The sequence below is a fragment of the Rattus rattus genome, chromosome 9 (genome assembly GCF_011064425.1).
Source record: "Rattus rattus isolate New Zealand chromosome 9, Rrattus_CSIRO_v1, whole genome shotgun sequence".
Lineage (NCBI taxonomy): Eukaryota > Metazoa > Chordata > Mammalia > Rodentia > Muridae > Rattus > Rattus rattus.
In genome coordinates, this window is record NC_046162.1 from 56,784,294 (window position 1) to 56,798,829 (window position 14,536).

A 14,536-nucleotide genomic window follows, 5' to 3' on the forward strand; every position below is an offset into this window, starting at 1 on the left:
GCTTGCCTAGAAAGCACAAGGCCCTGGGTTCGGTCCCCAGCTCCTAAAAAAAAAAAAAAAAAAAAAAAAAAAAAAAAAAAGAAGGCATGTATGCATACACATAGACACAATAAATAATTTTTTTTTTTTTTGGTTCTTTTTTCGAGCTGGGGACCGAACCCAGGGCCTTGCGCTTCCTAGGCAAGCGCCTACCTCTGAGCTAAATCCCTAACCCCAAATAAATAATTTTTAAAATTTATTTATTTTATGCATATGACTGTACTGTTGCTCTCTTCAGACATACCTAAAGAGGGCATCGGATCCCATTATAGATGGTTGCGAGCTACCACGTGGTTGCTGGAATTGAACTCAGGACCTCTGGAAAAGCAGTCAGTGCTCTTAACCGCTGAGCTGTCTCTCCAGCCCAAATAAATGTATTTTTAAGCATTTTTAAAAGAAACAAAAATAATTAAAATTATTTTTATATTATTATTACTATTTTGCCTCTTTGGATTTTTATTTTCTTTTTTTCAGAGCTGGGGACTGAACCCAGGGCCTTGCGCTTGCTAGGCAAGCGCTCTACCACTGAGCTAAATCCCCAACCCCTCTTTGGATTTTTATGACAGAGTTCTTTGTGTAACTGAGCCCTGCATGTCCTGGAACTCACTTTGTAGACCAGGCTGGCCTCAAAATTACAAAGATCTTCCTGCCTCTGACTCCTGAGTGCTGGGATTAAAGACATGTGTCAACATACTGACTTTCTTTTTTTTTTCTTTTTCTTTTTCTTTTTCTTTTTTTTTTTTTTCGGAGCTGGGGACCAAACCCAGGGCCTTGTGCTTCCTAGGCAAGCGCTCTACCGCTGAGCTAAATCCCCAACCCCTTTTTTTATTTAAACTTTGTACGTATGTACATATGTACGTACGTACGTATGTATGTATGTATGTATGTATGTATGTATGTATGAATTATGTAGACAGGTTTTCTCTATGTAGTCCTGACTGTCCTGAAACTATAGACCAGTCTGGCCCCAAATTCATAGGGATCCACCTGCCTCTGCCTCCTGAGTATGTGAACCACCATGCCTGTCCTAAGAATTAGATTTTTGATCTGCAAAATAGTTTTCTAAGGATGGTGATGGGTGTCAATTCAGCTTATAAAAAATTAGGGGGGGTTTTGGGGATTTAGCTCAGTGGTAGAGCGCTTGCCTAGCAAGCACAAGGCCCTGGGTATGGTCCCCAGCTCCGAAAAAAAGAAAAGAAAAAAAAATGAGTGAAAAAATTAGGGGCAAAACTAATATCATTTTTGTTGTTTTTTGATATAGGGTCTTGTATAAGAATGGTACTGTATGCATGTGTACTGTGGCTGTCTTCTTTTCTTTTTCTTTTTCTTTTTTTTTAGAAATATATAAATTGGGGCTGGAGAGATGGCTCAGTGGTTAAGAGCACCCGACTACTCTTCCAGAGGTCCTGAGTTCAATTCCCAGCAACCACATGGTGGCTCACAACCATCTGTAAAGAGATCTGATGCCTTCTTCTGGTGTATCTGAAGACAGCTACAGTGTACTTATATATAATAAATGAATAAATCTTTAAAAAAAAGAAATATATAAATTTATTTGAGATTAGGAGACATCCTTTTTTCATTAATTTCTTTATTCACTTTAAGAATTATTTATTTATTTTATATATATGAGTACACCATGACTATCTTCGTGCACACCAGAAGAGGGCATCGGATCCCATTACAGATGGTTGTAAGCCACCATGCGGTTGCTGGGATTTGAACTCAGGACCTCTGGAAGAGCAGTCAGTGCTCTTAACCGAGGAACCATCTCTCTAGCACCTTTATTTATTGTAAATCCCAAACACAACCCCTCCTCCAATTCCACCCTCAAATTCCTCTCCCTATTTACCTCTCCCTTTCTCCTTAGAGAAGGGGAAGCCTCCTTGGGTACCAACAGACCCTCAGATATCAATCCCCAGCAGGACTAAGCCCATCCTCTCCCACTGAGGCCCTACCAGGCAGTCCAGCATGGGGAAGGGGATCCACTGGCAGGCAACAGCTTAGGGACAGCCCCTGCTCAGTCCAATTGTTAGGGGACTCACAGGACGACTGAGCTGCACATCTGCTGCAAATGTGTTGGGGGCCTAGGTCCAGCCATGTGTGCTCTTTGGTTAGTGGTTCAGTCTCTGTGAGCCCCCATGGGCCCAGGTTAGTGTATTCTCTAGGTCTTCATGTGGTGACTTGGAATAGGCATCTTTTAAAAGAGATTTTTTTTTTTTGAAATTGTATTTATTTGTGTGTGTATGAGTGTTTTGTCTGTGTGTATCTGTCTCTCATGTATGCAGTGCCTGTAGAGGCCAGAAGAGGGCACCTTGGAACTGTAGTTAACAGATTGTTTTGCACCTCCATGAGCTTGTTGGGAATAAAACTTAGATCCCCTGGAAGAACGGACAGTGTTTTTTGGTTGTTTTTGTTGTTGCTGTTGTTGTTGTTGTTTTGTTTTGTTTTGTTTTTTGTTTTTTGTTTTTTTTGAGCTGAGTACCGAACCCAGGGCCTTGGGCTTGCTAGGCAAGTGCTCTACCACTGAGCTAAATCCCCAACCCCCGGACAGTGTTCTGAACTGTTAAGCCATCTCTCCAATCCCCTTTCCTAAGACTGAATTTTATTTTTAGCTCTGTATCTGTGGATATGAGCATGTGAATGCAGAGACTGTGGGAGACAGAAGGCACTGGAGAATCCCTGGAGCTAGAGTTACAGACAATTGTGACTGGCCTTGTGTGAGTGCTGAGACCTGAACTTGGGTCCTCTGGCAGAGCAGGATACGCTCTAACTGCTGAGCCATCTCTCCAACCCTACATCAGCAGTCCTGGATTTGTAGACCAGGCTGGCCTTGAACTCACAGAGATCCACCTACCTCTGCCTCCCATGTGCTGGGATTAAAAGTAGGTACCGGGGCTGGAGAGATGGTTCAGCAGTTAAGAGCACTGACTGCTCTTCCCGAGGTCCTGAGTTCAAATCCCAGCAACCACATGGTGGCTTACAACCATCTGTAATGATATCAGATGCCCTCCTCTGGTGTGTCTGAAGACAGCTGCAGTGTACTTATATATAATAAATACATAAATCTTCAAAAAAAAAAAAGTAGGTACCACCATACCAGCTACCCTTATTTTCTTGATCTAGGAGACAGAGGCAGTGGCCTAATTGAAGCAGCTCATATGTAGGGCTATGATAAGAACACGATTCCCGGTCTCTACTCCTGGTCCAGCCTCTCAGGTCCCATCTTAGCATCTGTTTGAGAAGAGCAGGGACTCAGCGTGGGGTTTCCACTTGCATCCCAACACCAGCAAAATGGTCCTGCTCTTAGCAGGTGCTCAGTAAATACTTGTTGAATGTTAAACCAATGGAAGAAATATGGCAGGTTGTAAATGCATTTTTTAAAAATTATTTATTATTTAATGTATATGAGCACACTGCCCCGGTTTTCAGACACACCAGAAAAGGGCATAGGATCCCACTACAGATGGTTGTGAGCCACCATGTGGTTGCTGGGAATTGAACTCAGGACCTCTGGAAGAGCAGTTGGTGCTCTTAACCACTGAGCCATCTCTCCAGCCCCTGTAAATGCATTTTTTAAAAAGTAGCAGCTAGTTCCTAAATAAATGAGACAGAGACTATAAGATATATTAATTAGCTTTAAAGTAACTAGGTAGCCATTTTTCTATTTTAATCCTCTAAACTCACTTGGCTTCCTCCCAGACAAAATCCCCAACATACCTGCATTGTCCTATTGCTTTGCCTCTCTGGGCTTCAGGTGTGTTTCCATGACGCCTCTCCCTGACCCCTTCCTTGTAGGATTCCCTGCTTCCTCCTCTCTTCCTTTCCCTTGGCTGGTGGAAGTCCAGCCCTATTCTCTCTTCTGCCCAGCCATTGGCTGATCAGCTTTTATTGACAAGTCATAGAATAAATAGGGAACAATGTTTACACAAACTTGAAACTTGGAACAAGCATTACAATACCTCAACACCAAGGCTGATTACAGCACCATACAGGGCAGAGAAATCAGCATCTGAATAAGACAAGGATAATCTTTACACAGTGCACAAAAACCTTATGCCTACAGCAAGCAGCTTCTCTCTGTGTTCTTACCCCATTTCTCCAGGTCCATTTTATGCATGAAAACTGGGGCAGTGGTGGCGCACACTTAATCCCAGCACTCAGGAGACAGTGGGCCTCTGCGTTTGAGGCCAACCTGGTCTACAGAGTGAGTTCCAGGATAGCCAGGGCTACACAGATGAACCCTGTCTCAAAAAAAATAATAATAATAATAATGAAACAAGGGTTGGAGAGATGGCTCAGTGGTTAAGAGCACTGACTGCTCCTCCAGAGGTCCTGAGTTCAAATCCCAGCAAGCACCTGGTGGCTCACAACCATCTGTAATGGGATCTGATGCCCTCTTCTGGTGTGTCCTAAGACAGTGACAGTGTACTCATATATAATAAATAAATAAATCTTTTTTAAAAAATGAAACAAAACTAAAAAAGACTGTCGGTCAAGGAGATCACGTTCTTAGGTAGGAAGAAGACAGATCATTTTAGGGCAAAACGGACCTGAGTTAGAATCCTGTAGTAGAAAAATTTTAATCCCGATCCAAGGTTTCTACCTGGCCTTGATCATTCAGTTCCAAGGAAAAAGATACACACAACCTTATATTTATTTATTTATTTTTTTAAAGATTTATTTATTTATTTATGTATTTATTCTATGTATGTGAGTATGCTGTAGCTGTCTTCAGATACACCAGAAGAGGGCATCGGATCTCTTTACAGATGGTTGTGAGCCACCATGTGGTTGCTGGGAATTGAACTCAGGACCTCTGGAAGAGTAGTCGGGTGCTCTTAACCACTGAGCCATCTCTCCAGCCCCAACCTTATATTTATAATGAGCCTTAAACACTTAAACACTTAAAGCACAAGAGCTGGGCAGATGCCTACCCTCTACACTGTTAGACTTTCCTTTCCCATTGATAACTCCGAGTTATTACTCACTATATTTCATCTGGGCTGCTCTTAACTCCAATTGAGCAGCCCTCAGGGCCACGTTTTTATGACTCACCTAACGGGGGAGGGGATGGGGGAGGGCTTCTCTTTCCTCCTTTACCATCTCCCCACACCCCCACCTCGAGGTTCCCCTCTAAACCCCAAGGTCCAGGAAACCTAAACCCCACCTATGTCTCTTCTACCCAGCTATTGGCTGCCAGTATCTTTTTTTTTTTTTTTTTTTTTTTTTTGTTCTTTTTTTTGAGCTGGGGACCGAACCCAGGGCCTTGCGCTTCCCTAGGTGCGCTCTACCACTGAGCTAAATCCCCAGCCCCCAGTATCTTTATTCACCAATCAGAAATAGCTTGGGGGCAAGGTCACACAGGGTCAGTACTTGGGTCTACTGCCTGGGAGGTGCTCTCTCAGCTCTGGGGCAACCTGGTCTTGAGACAATGCTAGCACTAGAATACAAGCAGCACCAGGCCAGCCCTCTGCAGAATCCTCCCCTGGTAAGAGGCAGTGTGCCCTTGGGTGGACTCTTGGCTTCTTCATCCACGTGGCTGTCTGGGGGTTGCTATGCAGCCCCGGAGGCCTGGGCCAGGTAGAATGGGGCAGAGGTGAAAGCTGAGGCTCTAATTTAGTTACTTGGAGAAGGTGACACATGGACCTAAATTCTTAATCTGGAGACAGGGCTTGAACTATTTTTTTTCTTTTTCTTTTTTTTTTCGGAGTTGGGGACCGAACCCAGGGCCTTGTGCTTGCAAGGCAAGCGCTCTACCACTGAGCTAAATCCCCAACCCCATCATTATTTTTTTTTTTTTTTTTGAGATAGGGTCTCAGGTAGCTCAGGGTATTCCCAAGTTTCCCATGTACCCAAGGATAAGCTTGGACACCTGATTTTCCTGTCCTACCCTCTCCAGTGACAAACACCACGGTGCCTGACTGGACTTGAGTTTCTTGTATGACTTTTTAAAATTCCTATTTTGTTTATTATTATTATTGCTATTATTATTATTATTATTATTATTATTATTTGTGTGTGTGTTTGTGTGTGTGTGTGTGAGTACACTGACACTATAATAGCAGTTGGTTCTTTCCTTCCACCACGAGACCCCAGGGTTGGAACTTAGGCTGATTCCTTTGCATGCCAAGGACTTTTGTATCCTGAACATCTTGCTGACCCTGGACTTGAACTTCTTAATCTTGTTTGCACACCAGCACAAAGGAAGAAGTGTACCCATGGCATGGTCCTGTGGTAAGGACTAAAGGAAGCCATTCATCAGAGTGCCCACCACAGGGCCTTAGGGAGTCCTAGCACTCAGGGTTCCCCTCTGCCAGCTTTTCCAAGAAAACCTCTTGAAATGTAGTCCTCCCCACACCCCACCCCCCACTGCCCACCCCCCTACTCCCCCACCCCCCCCCCCCCTCCCCTGGCTCTGACCTTAGCCCCTGAAGACAGTAACTTTCTCACATCCCCACAAGGACCTTTTTGGTTCACATAGATCTCCCGTCCCCAGTCAGGGTGGTGCCACTGCAGGCCACTTGAAGGAGAACAGGGTCTTGGTGCTTGGTGACTGGTACAAAGTTCCCTCCCCCAGCCCTGCCTCTCCCTGGCTGTTGCCTCCCTGCCTACAGCCACATGCTGTGTCTGAATCATGTTACTTAAAAGCCTGGGGTGGGGGTTGCTGGAGAGATGGCTCAGTGGTTAACAGTGCTTACTGTTGGGAGGAGAAGCCCTTGGTCCTGCCAAGGCTGGACCTCCCCAGTGTAGGGGAATGTCAGAGTGGGGAGGCAGGAAGGAGGGTGGTTGGTTGGGGGAAAGGGGATAACATTTGAAATATAAATAAAATTATCCAATTAAAAAATAAAAAAAGAGTACTTACTGTTTTTGCATGGTTTGTGGTTCACGACTGTCTGCAGCTCCAGTTTAAGGGATCCAATACTTCCAAGGGCTCCTGTAGGCGCAAGGTGCAAACACATTCACTCAGATATACACATAAAATTAGATAAATATATTTTTAAAATTTCAAAGCCTCACGGTGGGGAGTTTGTAGCAAGCATGATGCCTTCCCCTAGTACTGTGCAAGTCTGGAGTGATGGCACAAGCCAGGAGCATCAGCCCTCAGGAGGTGGACACGAGAGGACCAGAAACTCAAGAGGAAATATCCTGTCCTCCCTGACTTTAATGCCAGCACTCAGGAGGCAGAGGCAGGCAGATCTCTGAGTTCAAGGCCAGCCTGGTCTGCGGGAGGAAGTTCCAGGGCAGCCAGGCTCACATAGGGAAATTGTTTTCAAAAAGCCAGAAAAAGAAAGGAAGAAAATCTTGTCCTCACCCAATGATGTGAGGCCGATTATGTTTGCGGGCATGCTGGGCTATATAGTGACTTATGAACAATATAAAAAAAAAAAAAAAACAACAAAACTGGACACCCAATATATTTTTTTATTTTCTTTCTTTCTTTTTTTTTTTTTTTTTTTTTTTTTTTTTTCTTTTTCCCCCCACGGAGCTGGGGGACCAACAGGGCCTTGCACTTGCTAGGCAAGCGCTCTACCACTGAGCTAAATCCCCAACCGCTTGGACAGCCAATATAAATGAATAGGTAAAGGTGTTTGTTCCCAAGGCTTCTGACAACTGGAGTTCCATCTCCAGCATCCACATGGAGCCGCCTGATGAACCGTCTCCTCCCTTAGGACGTCTCCTGAGGGCTGGAGAGAAGGCTCAAGAGCACTGACTGCTCTTCCAGAGGGACTGAGTTCAATTCCCGGCAACCACATGGTGGCTCACAACTATCTGTAATGGGATCTGATGCCCTCTTCTGGTGTGTCTGAAGACAGCGACAGGGTACTCACATACATAAATAATCTTGAAAAAAAAATCTTGTTAAAAAAAAAGTCCTCTGAGAACCATATACTTTCGCCTCTCAACCCACCCCAAATAAATAAATGGATGTAAATTTATTTATTTTCTAAATAAACAATCAAACAAACAGATAAATAAATGGGTGTAAATTTTCTTTTAGAGCCTTCATGGGTGTGCCTGTAGGGCACACCCAAAGCTCCTAGCTGATCAACGCACACGCACACAGAGAGAGTGCTTCTCTCAGGCTCCTCTGTCCTCACTGCCTCTCCTGCTGCCATTCCTTGGCCGGTTCAGCCCTAGCCCTGCTGACTCCAACACACCCCACGGGCACAAGCTTTTCCATTGTGCTCCCTGCTAGGGACACGCTCATCCTCTTCGAGGAGGAGAATCTTGCCTGCCTTCTACAACCCAGTCACCCCGCCTCTTCCCTACGGACTGTTTCCTCTTCCTCTTGCCCCACCGTCACGGTGACGCCCCAGGACCCAGCTGTTCCACTCCTGCTCTCCTGGAACTTGTATAGACACGACTGGACTCCTGTCCTTGCCACCCTGGCTACAGGGTGCTTGCACAGTATCCGCTGGGGCCCCTGGTATCTGGGCTCTGAGCCCCAGAGGCAGCAGGTGTAGCCTCCTCCGGCGGGAAGCCTGTGGCTCCACCCTGCTTGGCTGTGCGAGAAGCTTTAGTACAGATGGGGATGTCGAAAATATCTGTGACATATTCCAAACTGGCCTACTTTCCTATCACGAGAGTCTGAGATAGAGACGGGCGAGGGCAAGTGAGATGGGGGTTTGGGATTTGCCCCCTCCCTCCGGCACAGGTGTTAGACAGGAGACAGGAGACTCTAGGTTTCCCCGCAGGCTCCTTCCTCTCTTCTGGGCTTTGTGGCTGGGCTGTCTGCCGAGAGGTGAGAGGCACTGTGAAGCAGAGGTGTTCTGGGCTTGAGGGAGTGGGTAGAAGGACGATGGAAAGAGTCCTGGGTCCTATCCAAAGCTTCTAGCTCTGCAGGAGGCCACACTGGCAGGCTTCTCTGTCATTGGATTCGGGGACAGGGACAGAAGGCCAGAGCTCAAGTCTTTGCTGTCCTATGAGTCCTTGGACAGGCCTTGAACCTCTCTGGGTTTCTGGTTGCTTTTTTTGTTTTGTTTTTTGTTTACCAGTAAACGAGTGGATGGCTTTGGGGACGCCACATTTCTGGGGCTTGCTTTCCTTACCCAGCTCTTGAGCTTCTGCCCGAGGACTACTAGGCTGTACTCTAGTCCCAGGGCAGCGTTAGTGATCGCCTACCTGTTCCCTGGCCCTGCCTCCCAGCGGGCCTGGCAGGGCTTCTACCCTTAATCCTCAGCTTAATGAGCTTCTTGCAAAGAGTCCTCCAGAGTCCCTCCCCCTGCCGCGTCCTCGGCATCACTGCTCCTGGGCGCTGCCGGGAAGTTCACACTCAGAGCTAATTTCAGTCTCTCTTGCTGACATGAAAGCCCTTGGGTGTTCTGCTTGCCTCCTTCCCACACGAGGCAATTGTTATTTTAGTTTCTCTCTTTGCAGGATAGATGAGCCCTCTGCTGCTTCTCAGGGTGGGCAGGATCCTAGAGGCTTTTTTTTTCCCTTCTAGTTTTCATAAAGCTGTTTTCCCCCCCCAGTTTTATGATGTAGGTGTTCCCCAAAGAAAGACTGGGGCAGACACAAGGCCCTGGGTTCAAGCCATAGCTTTGCCACCGAAAGAAGGAGGGGAGGGGGAGGCGGGGAGAAGGAGGAGGGAGAGGTGGGGAGGAGGAGGAGAAGAAGGAGAAGGGGGAGAAGGAGAAGGAGGAGGAGGAGGAGGAGGAGGAGGAGGAGGAGAAGGAGAAGAAAAAGAGGAGGAGGAGGAGGAGGAGGAGGAGGAGGAGGAGGAGGAGGAGAAGAAGAAGAAGAAGAAGAAGAAGAAGAAGAAGAAGAAGAAGAAGAAGAAGAAGAAGAAGAAGAAGAAGAAGAAGAAGAAGAAGAAGAAGAAGAAGAAGAAGAAGAAATGTTTGTAAAAATCCATGTGTTAGGGCTGGAGAAAGTTGGCTTAGTTGTTAAGGGCTGCTCTCTCAGAGGACCCAGGTTTGAGTCCAGCACTTACATAACAGCTCACAACTGTAACTCCAGTTCCAGGGCTTCCAATGCCCTCCTCTGGCCTCCTTGGGTACCAGGTACTCAAATGTTACATAGACACATGCAGGCAAAACTCCCATATATGTAAAATAAAATTTGTTTTTTTTTAAATTTTTTTTTTTTTTCTTTTTTTTTGGAGCTGGGGACCTAACCCAGGGCCTTGTGCTTGCTAGGCAAGCGCTCTACCACTGAGCTAAATCCCCAACCCCCCCCTTTTTTTTTTAATTTTTGAGGTTATAATATAATCAGCACAATGTCTTCCTTCTCTTCCTCTCCTCCTTGCTCTTTACTCACTAATCGTTGTCACATGTATAATACATGTCATATGTTTATATGCTTGCTCTTCTGTACAGCATTAGTTAGTTGTGTATGTTTTCAGGGAAGACCATTGTACCCAACTGATAACCAACTGATGTGCTCTTCCCTGAGGAAGACTCTTTGACCCCCAAAGAGATTTTTTTTAAAAGGTCCATATACTGAGCTGGGCAGTGGTGACACACGCCTTTAACCCCAGCATTCGGGAGGCAGAAGCTTGTGGAGCTATGAGTTTAAGGACAGCCTGGTCTACAGCGTGAGTTCCAGGACAGCCTGAGCTACACTGAGAGAAACTCTGTCTCGGAGAAAAGAAAGAAAGAAAGATTTATAGTAACCAACCTTCCTGTCTGCTCACTTAGCCTTCTAGCTGTGCAGTAGTTGGAGAAACTGGGGGATAGAAAGGTCTTGGTTGAAGTCAAAGAAAAAGGAGAAAGGGAAAAAAGTCCATAGGCTAAAGGCTTGGTTTCTAGGGTACTCCTACTGGGAGATGGTGGCGTCTTCAGGAGCTGGGTCTAGAGGGAGGTGATTAAGCCATTGGAGCTAGGTCCTTGAGGGCATCCTGGGGCCCCAACTCTTTCTCTTTCCTTCTCTCTGACTCACGTTGTTCATGAGCAGTTTTGTTCCATACAAGTCCCTACCATGATGCACTGCTTCACCTTGTGCTCAGCGCAGCCATCTGGTGATCATGTAGTGCATCCTGCAAACTCTCTCTCCCCCTCTCCCCTCTCCCTCTCCCCCTCTCCCCCCTCTTCCTCTCCCTCTCCCTCCCTATCCCCCTCCCTCCCCCCCTCCTTTCCCCTCCCCCTCCTCCCCCCTCTGACAAGGTTTCTGTGTGTTACCCTGGCTGTCCCAGAACTCACTCTATAGACCAGGCTGGTCTTGAACTCAGACATCCGCCTGCCTCTGCTTCCCAAGTGCTGGATTAAAGGAATCTACCACCCTCCCACACCGCGGTCCCGCCTGGCCGCCCTTTTCTTTTTATAACATGATGAGCTCAGACGTTTTGTGATAGATGTGGAAAGCTGGCTCTCACAGCTTTGATTCCACCGAGACCTTTCTCTCCTTCAGTTTCTCCAACTAGTGCACGGCTAGAAGGCTAAGTGAGCAGACAGAGGAAGCTTGGTGGCTGTGAGTCCATGGTCAAGACAAAAACAGAAATAGTGATTCATATTTAAAATGCTTTGGGTGACCACCCACAGCTATGGCCGGGGTAGGCGCTGCTTTCTGCCGCCTAGGTGCCTTGTCCAGAGCTGGGGCCTTGAGTTTGGCCACCTACGGGGCACACAGCACACAGTTTCCGGATGCCTACGGGAAGGAGCTCTTTGACAAGGCCAACAAACACCACTTTTTGCACAGCCTGGCCCTGTTAGGGGTACCCTATTGCAGAAAACCTGTCTGGGCAGGGTTGCTGCTAGCTTCTGGAACTACCTTATTCTGCACCAGCTTTTACTACCAGGCTCTGAGTGGAGACACTAGCATCCAGACTCTGGGGCCTGTTCGAGGGAGCATGCTGATCTTGGGCTGGCTTGCCTTGGCTTTTTAAGGTCTCTTGTTTAAGTGCCCAGTCCTGGCTTTTCTGGGTAATTGGGTGCAGAGGGAAAGGAGAATGTTGAAGCAGAAAAGAAATTAAAAGAAAAAGGCTTAAAATGCTTTGAACTGGATTGCAGCTCAGGGGTAGAGCACTTGCCTAGTAAGTACACTGAGCCGACCAACACTGGCCATGGTGGGATGCACCTCTCAGCACTCTGTAGACAGAGGCAGGAGGATATCTGTGAGTTCACAGCTAGCCTGGTCTACATGTGGAGTTCCAGGCCAGTCAGGGCTGCATAGTGAGCTCTTGTCTCAAGCAAAACAAAGGAAAATAACAACCTAGGAAAACAAAACGGAACAGACTCCCCTTCCGTCTCCAGCCATTGTACATTAGGGGTTTGGTCCACCGATGCCCCTTACCTGCTCCAGGTAGAATCATGTCACTGTCAGGGTTTTCGCTGTGCTGGAGGCAGCTGGAACCTGCATTGAACAGCCCTCACCTGTACTGACACAGCAGAAGCTCCACGGTGAGGTGCCGGTGTGCATCCTGTGTGGCTGACAGCGGGCAATGGCCACAGGAGTGAATCCCTGCAAGGCTCAGAGTTGGTTACTTCCGGGGCAGGATTAGGTGGCTGCAGACAGGCAAGGCAGAGAAAACGACTTTTCATTGTATTCCTTTAAAAAATTTTTTTTAAATGTTTAAACTTTTCTCATTAATTAATTAATTAATTAATTAATGCGTTTTTGATATAGGGTCTCGCTTTGTAGCCAAGGCTGGGCTGTAACTACTATGTAGCTGAGCGTGGCCTTGAACTTCTGATCCTCTGGCCTCCATATCTCAGATGCTGAGGCTGCAGGACTGTGGTCTCTCTTCTCACTGCATCTCGTATCACGCACCACATGCCAACACCATCTTCTATTCAACAAATATGAAAAGTTCTTAATATTTCCTATGTCACTGTATTTGTTCCCAGTCATATACTATCACTGAGAGAGGCAGACCTCAGAAAAGGGAAGGGGCCATGACATCAGCGCTGTGGCAGAGAAAGTGACAGAGACTCAGCATGAAAGGGCCCAGGAGGAGTCAGAGCAGGACAGCAACATGGTCAGAATCCACCTGGCACAGTGCTAGGTGTAGAAAGACCAGAGGGGCCCAGGGGAGCAAAGCTCTGGCCCACCTAAAGCCAGAAGGATGGCCACAAGAAAGCTAAGTAAAACCAGGGAGCTGGAGAGATGGCTCAGTGGTTAAGAGCACTGACTGCTCTTTCAGAGGTCCTGAGTTCAAATCCCAGAAACCACACGGTGGCTCACAAGTATCTCTAACTCCAGGTGTAGGCAATCTGATGTCCTTTTCCGACTTCCAAGGGCACCAGGCACCCACGTGCACATTTATATATATATATGAAGGTGAAACACATACATATAAAATGAACCTTTAAAAAGAAAATAAAATAAAGAAAGCTAAATGAATTTTTCAAGAGCCCAGGAGGGAATTTTAGCTGGGATTTCTTGGTGTGTGGTTTTGAGGAGCAGGGTGGGCCCTGGAGGGGCTTCCTGGAGGAAATGGAATCATAGCTGGCCTACAGAGGTGCAGAGGAAGGAAAAGAACCCCCCCCCGTTTGGGAATAGTATTAGGCAAAGGCCTGGACAATGAAAGGAAGGAACAAATGTGTGCTCCTGCCCCATGTGTGCTCCTTTCCATGTGTCCCATGTGTGCTCTGTTCCATGTGTGCTCCATTCCATGCTGCAAGAGGCAGTCAGAGATAAGGCTGGGCAGATTAGGCCAGATCCTGTAGGGTGGGGCTTCCAGCCTGGGGTTGCTCCATCCAGGCCAGTTGCACCCCCACCCTGGCTATTTTACCTGTGTTCTGATGATCGCCTATAAAGCAGGGTTTCCTCAGACCGACTTGGGTCCAGCTCACTCTCTTGAGTGCTTACAGGACACACGGAAACACCGAAATACTTATCGAGATTTACTGGTCGATGCCTATCTATCTATCTATCTATCTATCTATCTATCTATCTATCTATGTATGTATGAATGACAAGGTCTCCTGTAGCCCAGGCTAGCTTCCAGCTTGCAATGTAGCCAAGGATGACTCAGAACTCCTGATACTCCTGCCTCCACTTCCCAAGTGCATAAAATCTACCCATGCCAACCCCTACCCCCCCTTTTTTAAAAAAAAAATAACAAGATTTTCTGACTTTGGCTTTAAACCCTCAATCCTCCTGTCTCAACTTCCCCAATACCTCCATATCCTGATGCTCCTTTGTCCTACATAAAATCTATCCTGAGAGACAGCTCAGCAGGTAAGAGTAGTTGTGACAGAAGCCTGCATAACAGGGTTCAAATCTCTAACACCCATTTAAAAAGCCCAGAGTGGCAGCTTGTACATCAGTAAGCCAAGCTCAGTGGGGGGGGGGCAGGGGCGGAGACAGGAAGATCTTTGGGCCTCGCTGGCTCCAGCTTAGCTTCAGGTTAAGGTAGAGAGCCTTCCTCAAGGGAATAGGTAGAGTAATAGAGCAAGACAACTCATGACCTCCCCGGACTTTGTGCATGCTCATGGGCATGTGCATGTCTGTGCATACACAAGTGCACACTACACACACACACACACACACACACACACACACACACACACGAACAAAAGTTAAAAAGTAATAAATAAGGGATAGAGATAGA

At 46.8% G+C, this 14,536-nt stretch overlaps 1 protein-coding gene across 1 annotated transcript; it reads left to right on the plus strand.

Moving 5' to 3' along the window:
- The first annotated feature begins 11,524 nt into the window (after positions 1-11,524).
- LOC116909733 (transmembrane protein 256-like) lies at positions 11,525-11,967 on the plus strand. The gene has a single exon (XM_032913409.1). The coding sequence runs from the start codon at positions 11,525-11,527 to the stop codon at positions 11,864-11,866; it is 342 nt and encodes a 113-aa protein (XP_032769300.1). The 3' UTR covers positions 11,867-11,967.
- Positions 11,968-14,536: the final 2,569 nt, after the last annotated feature.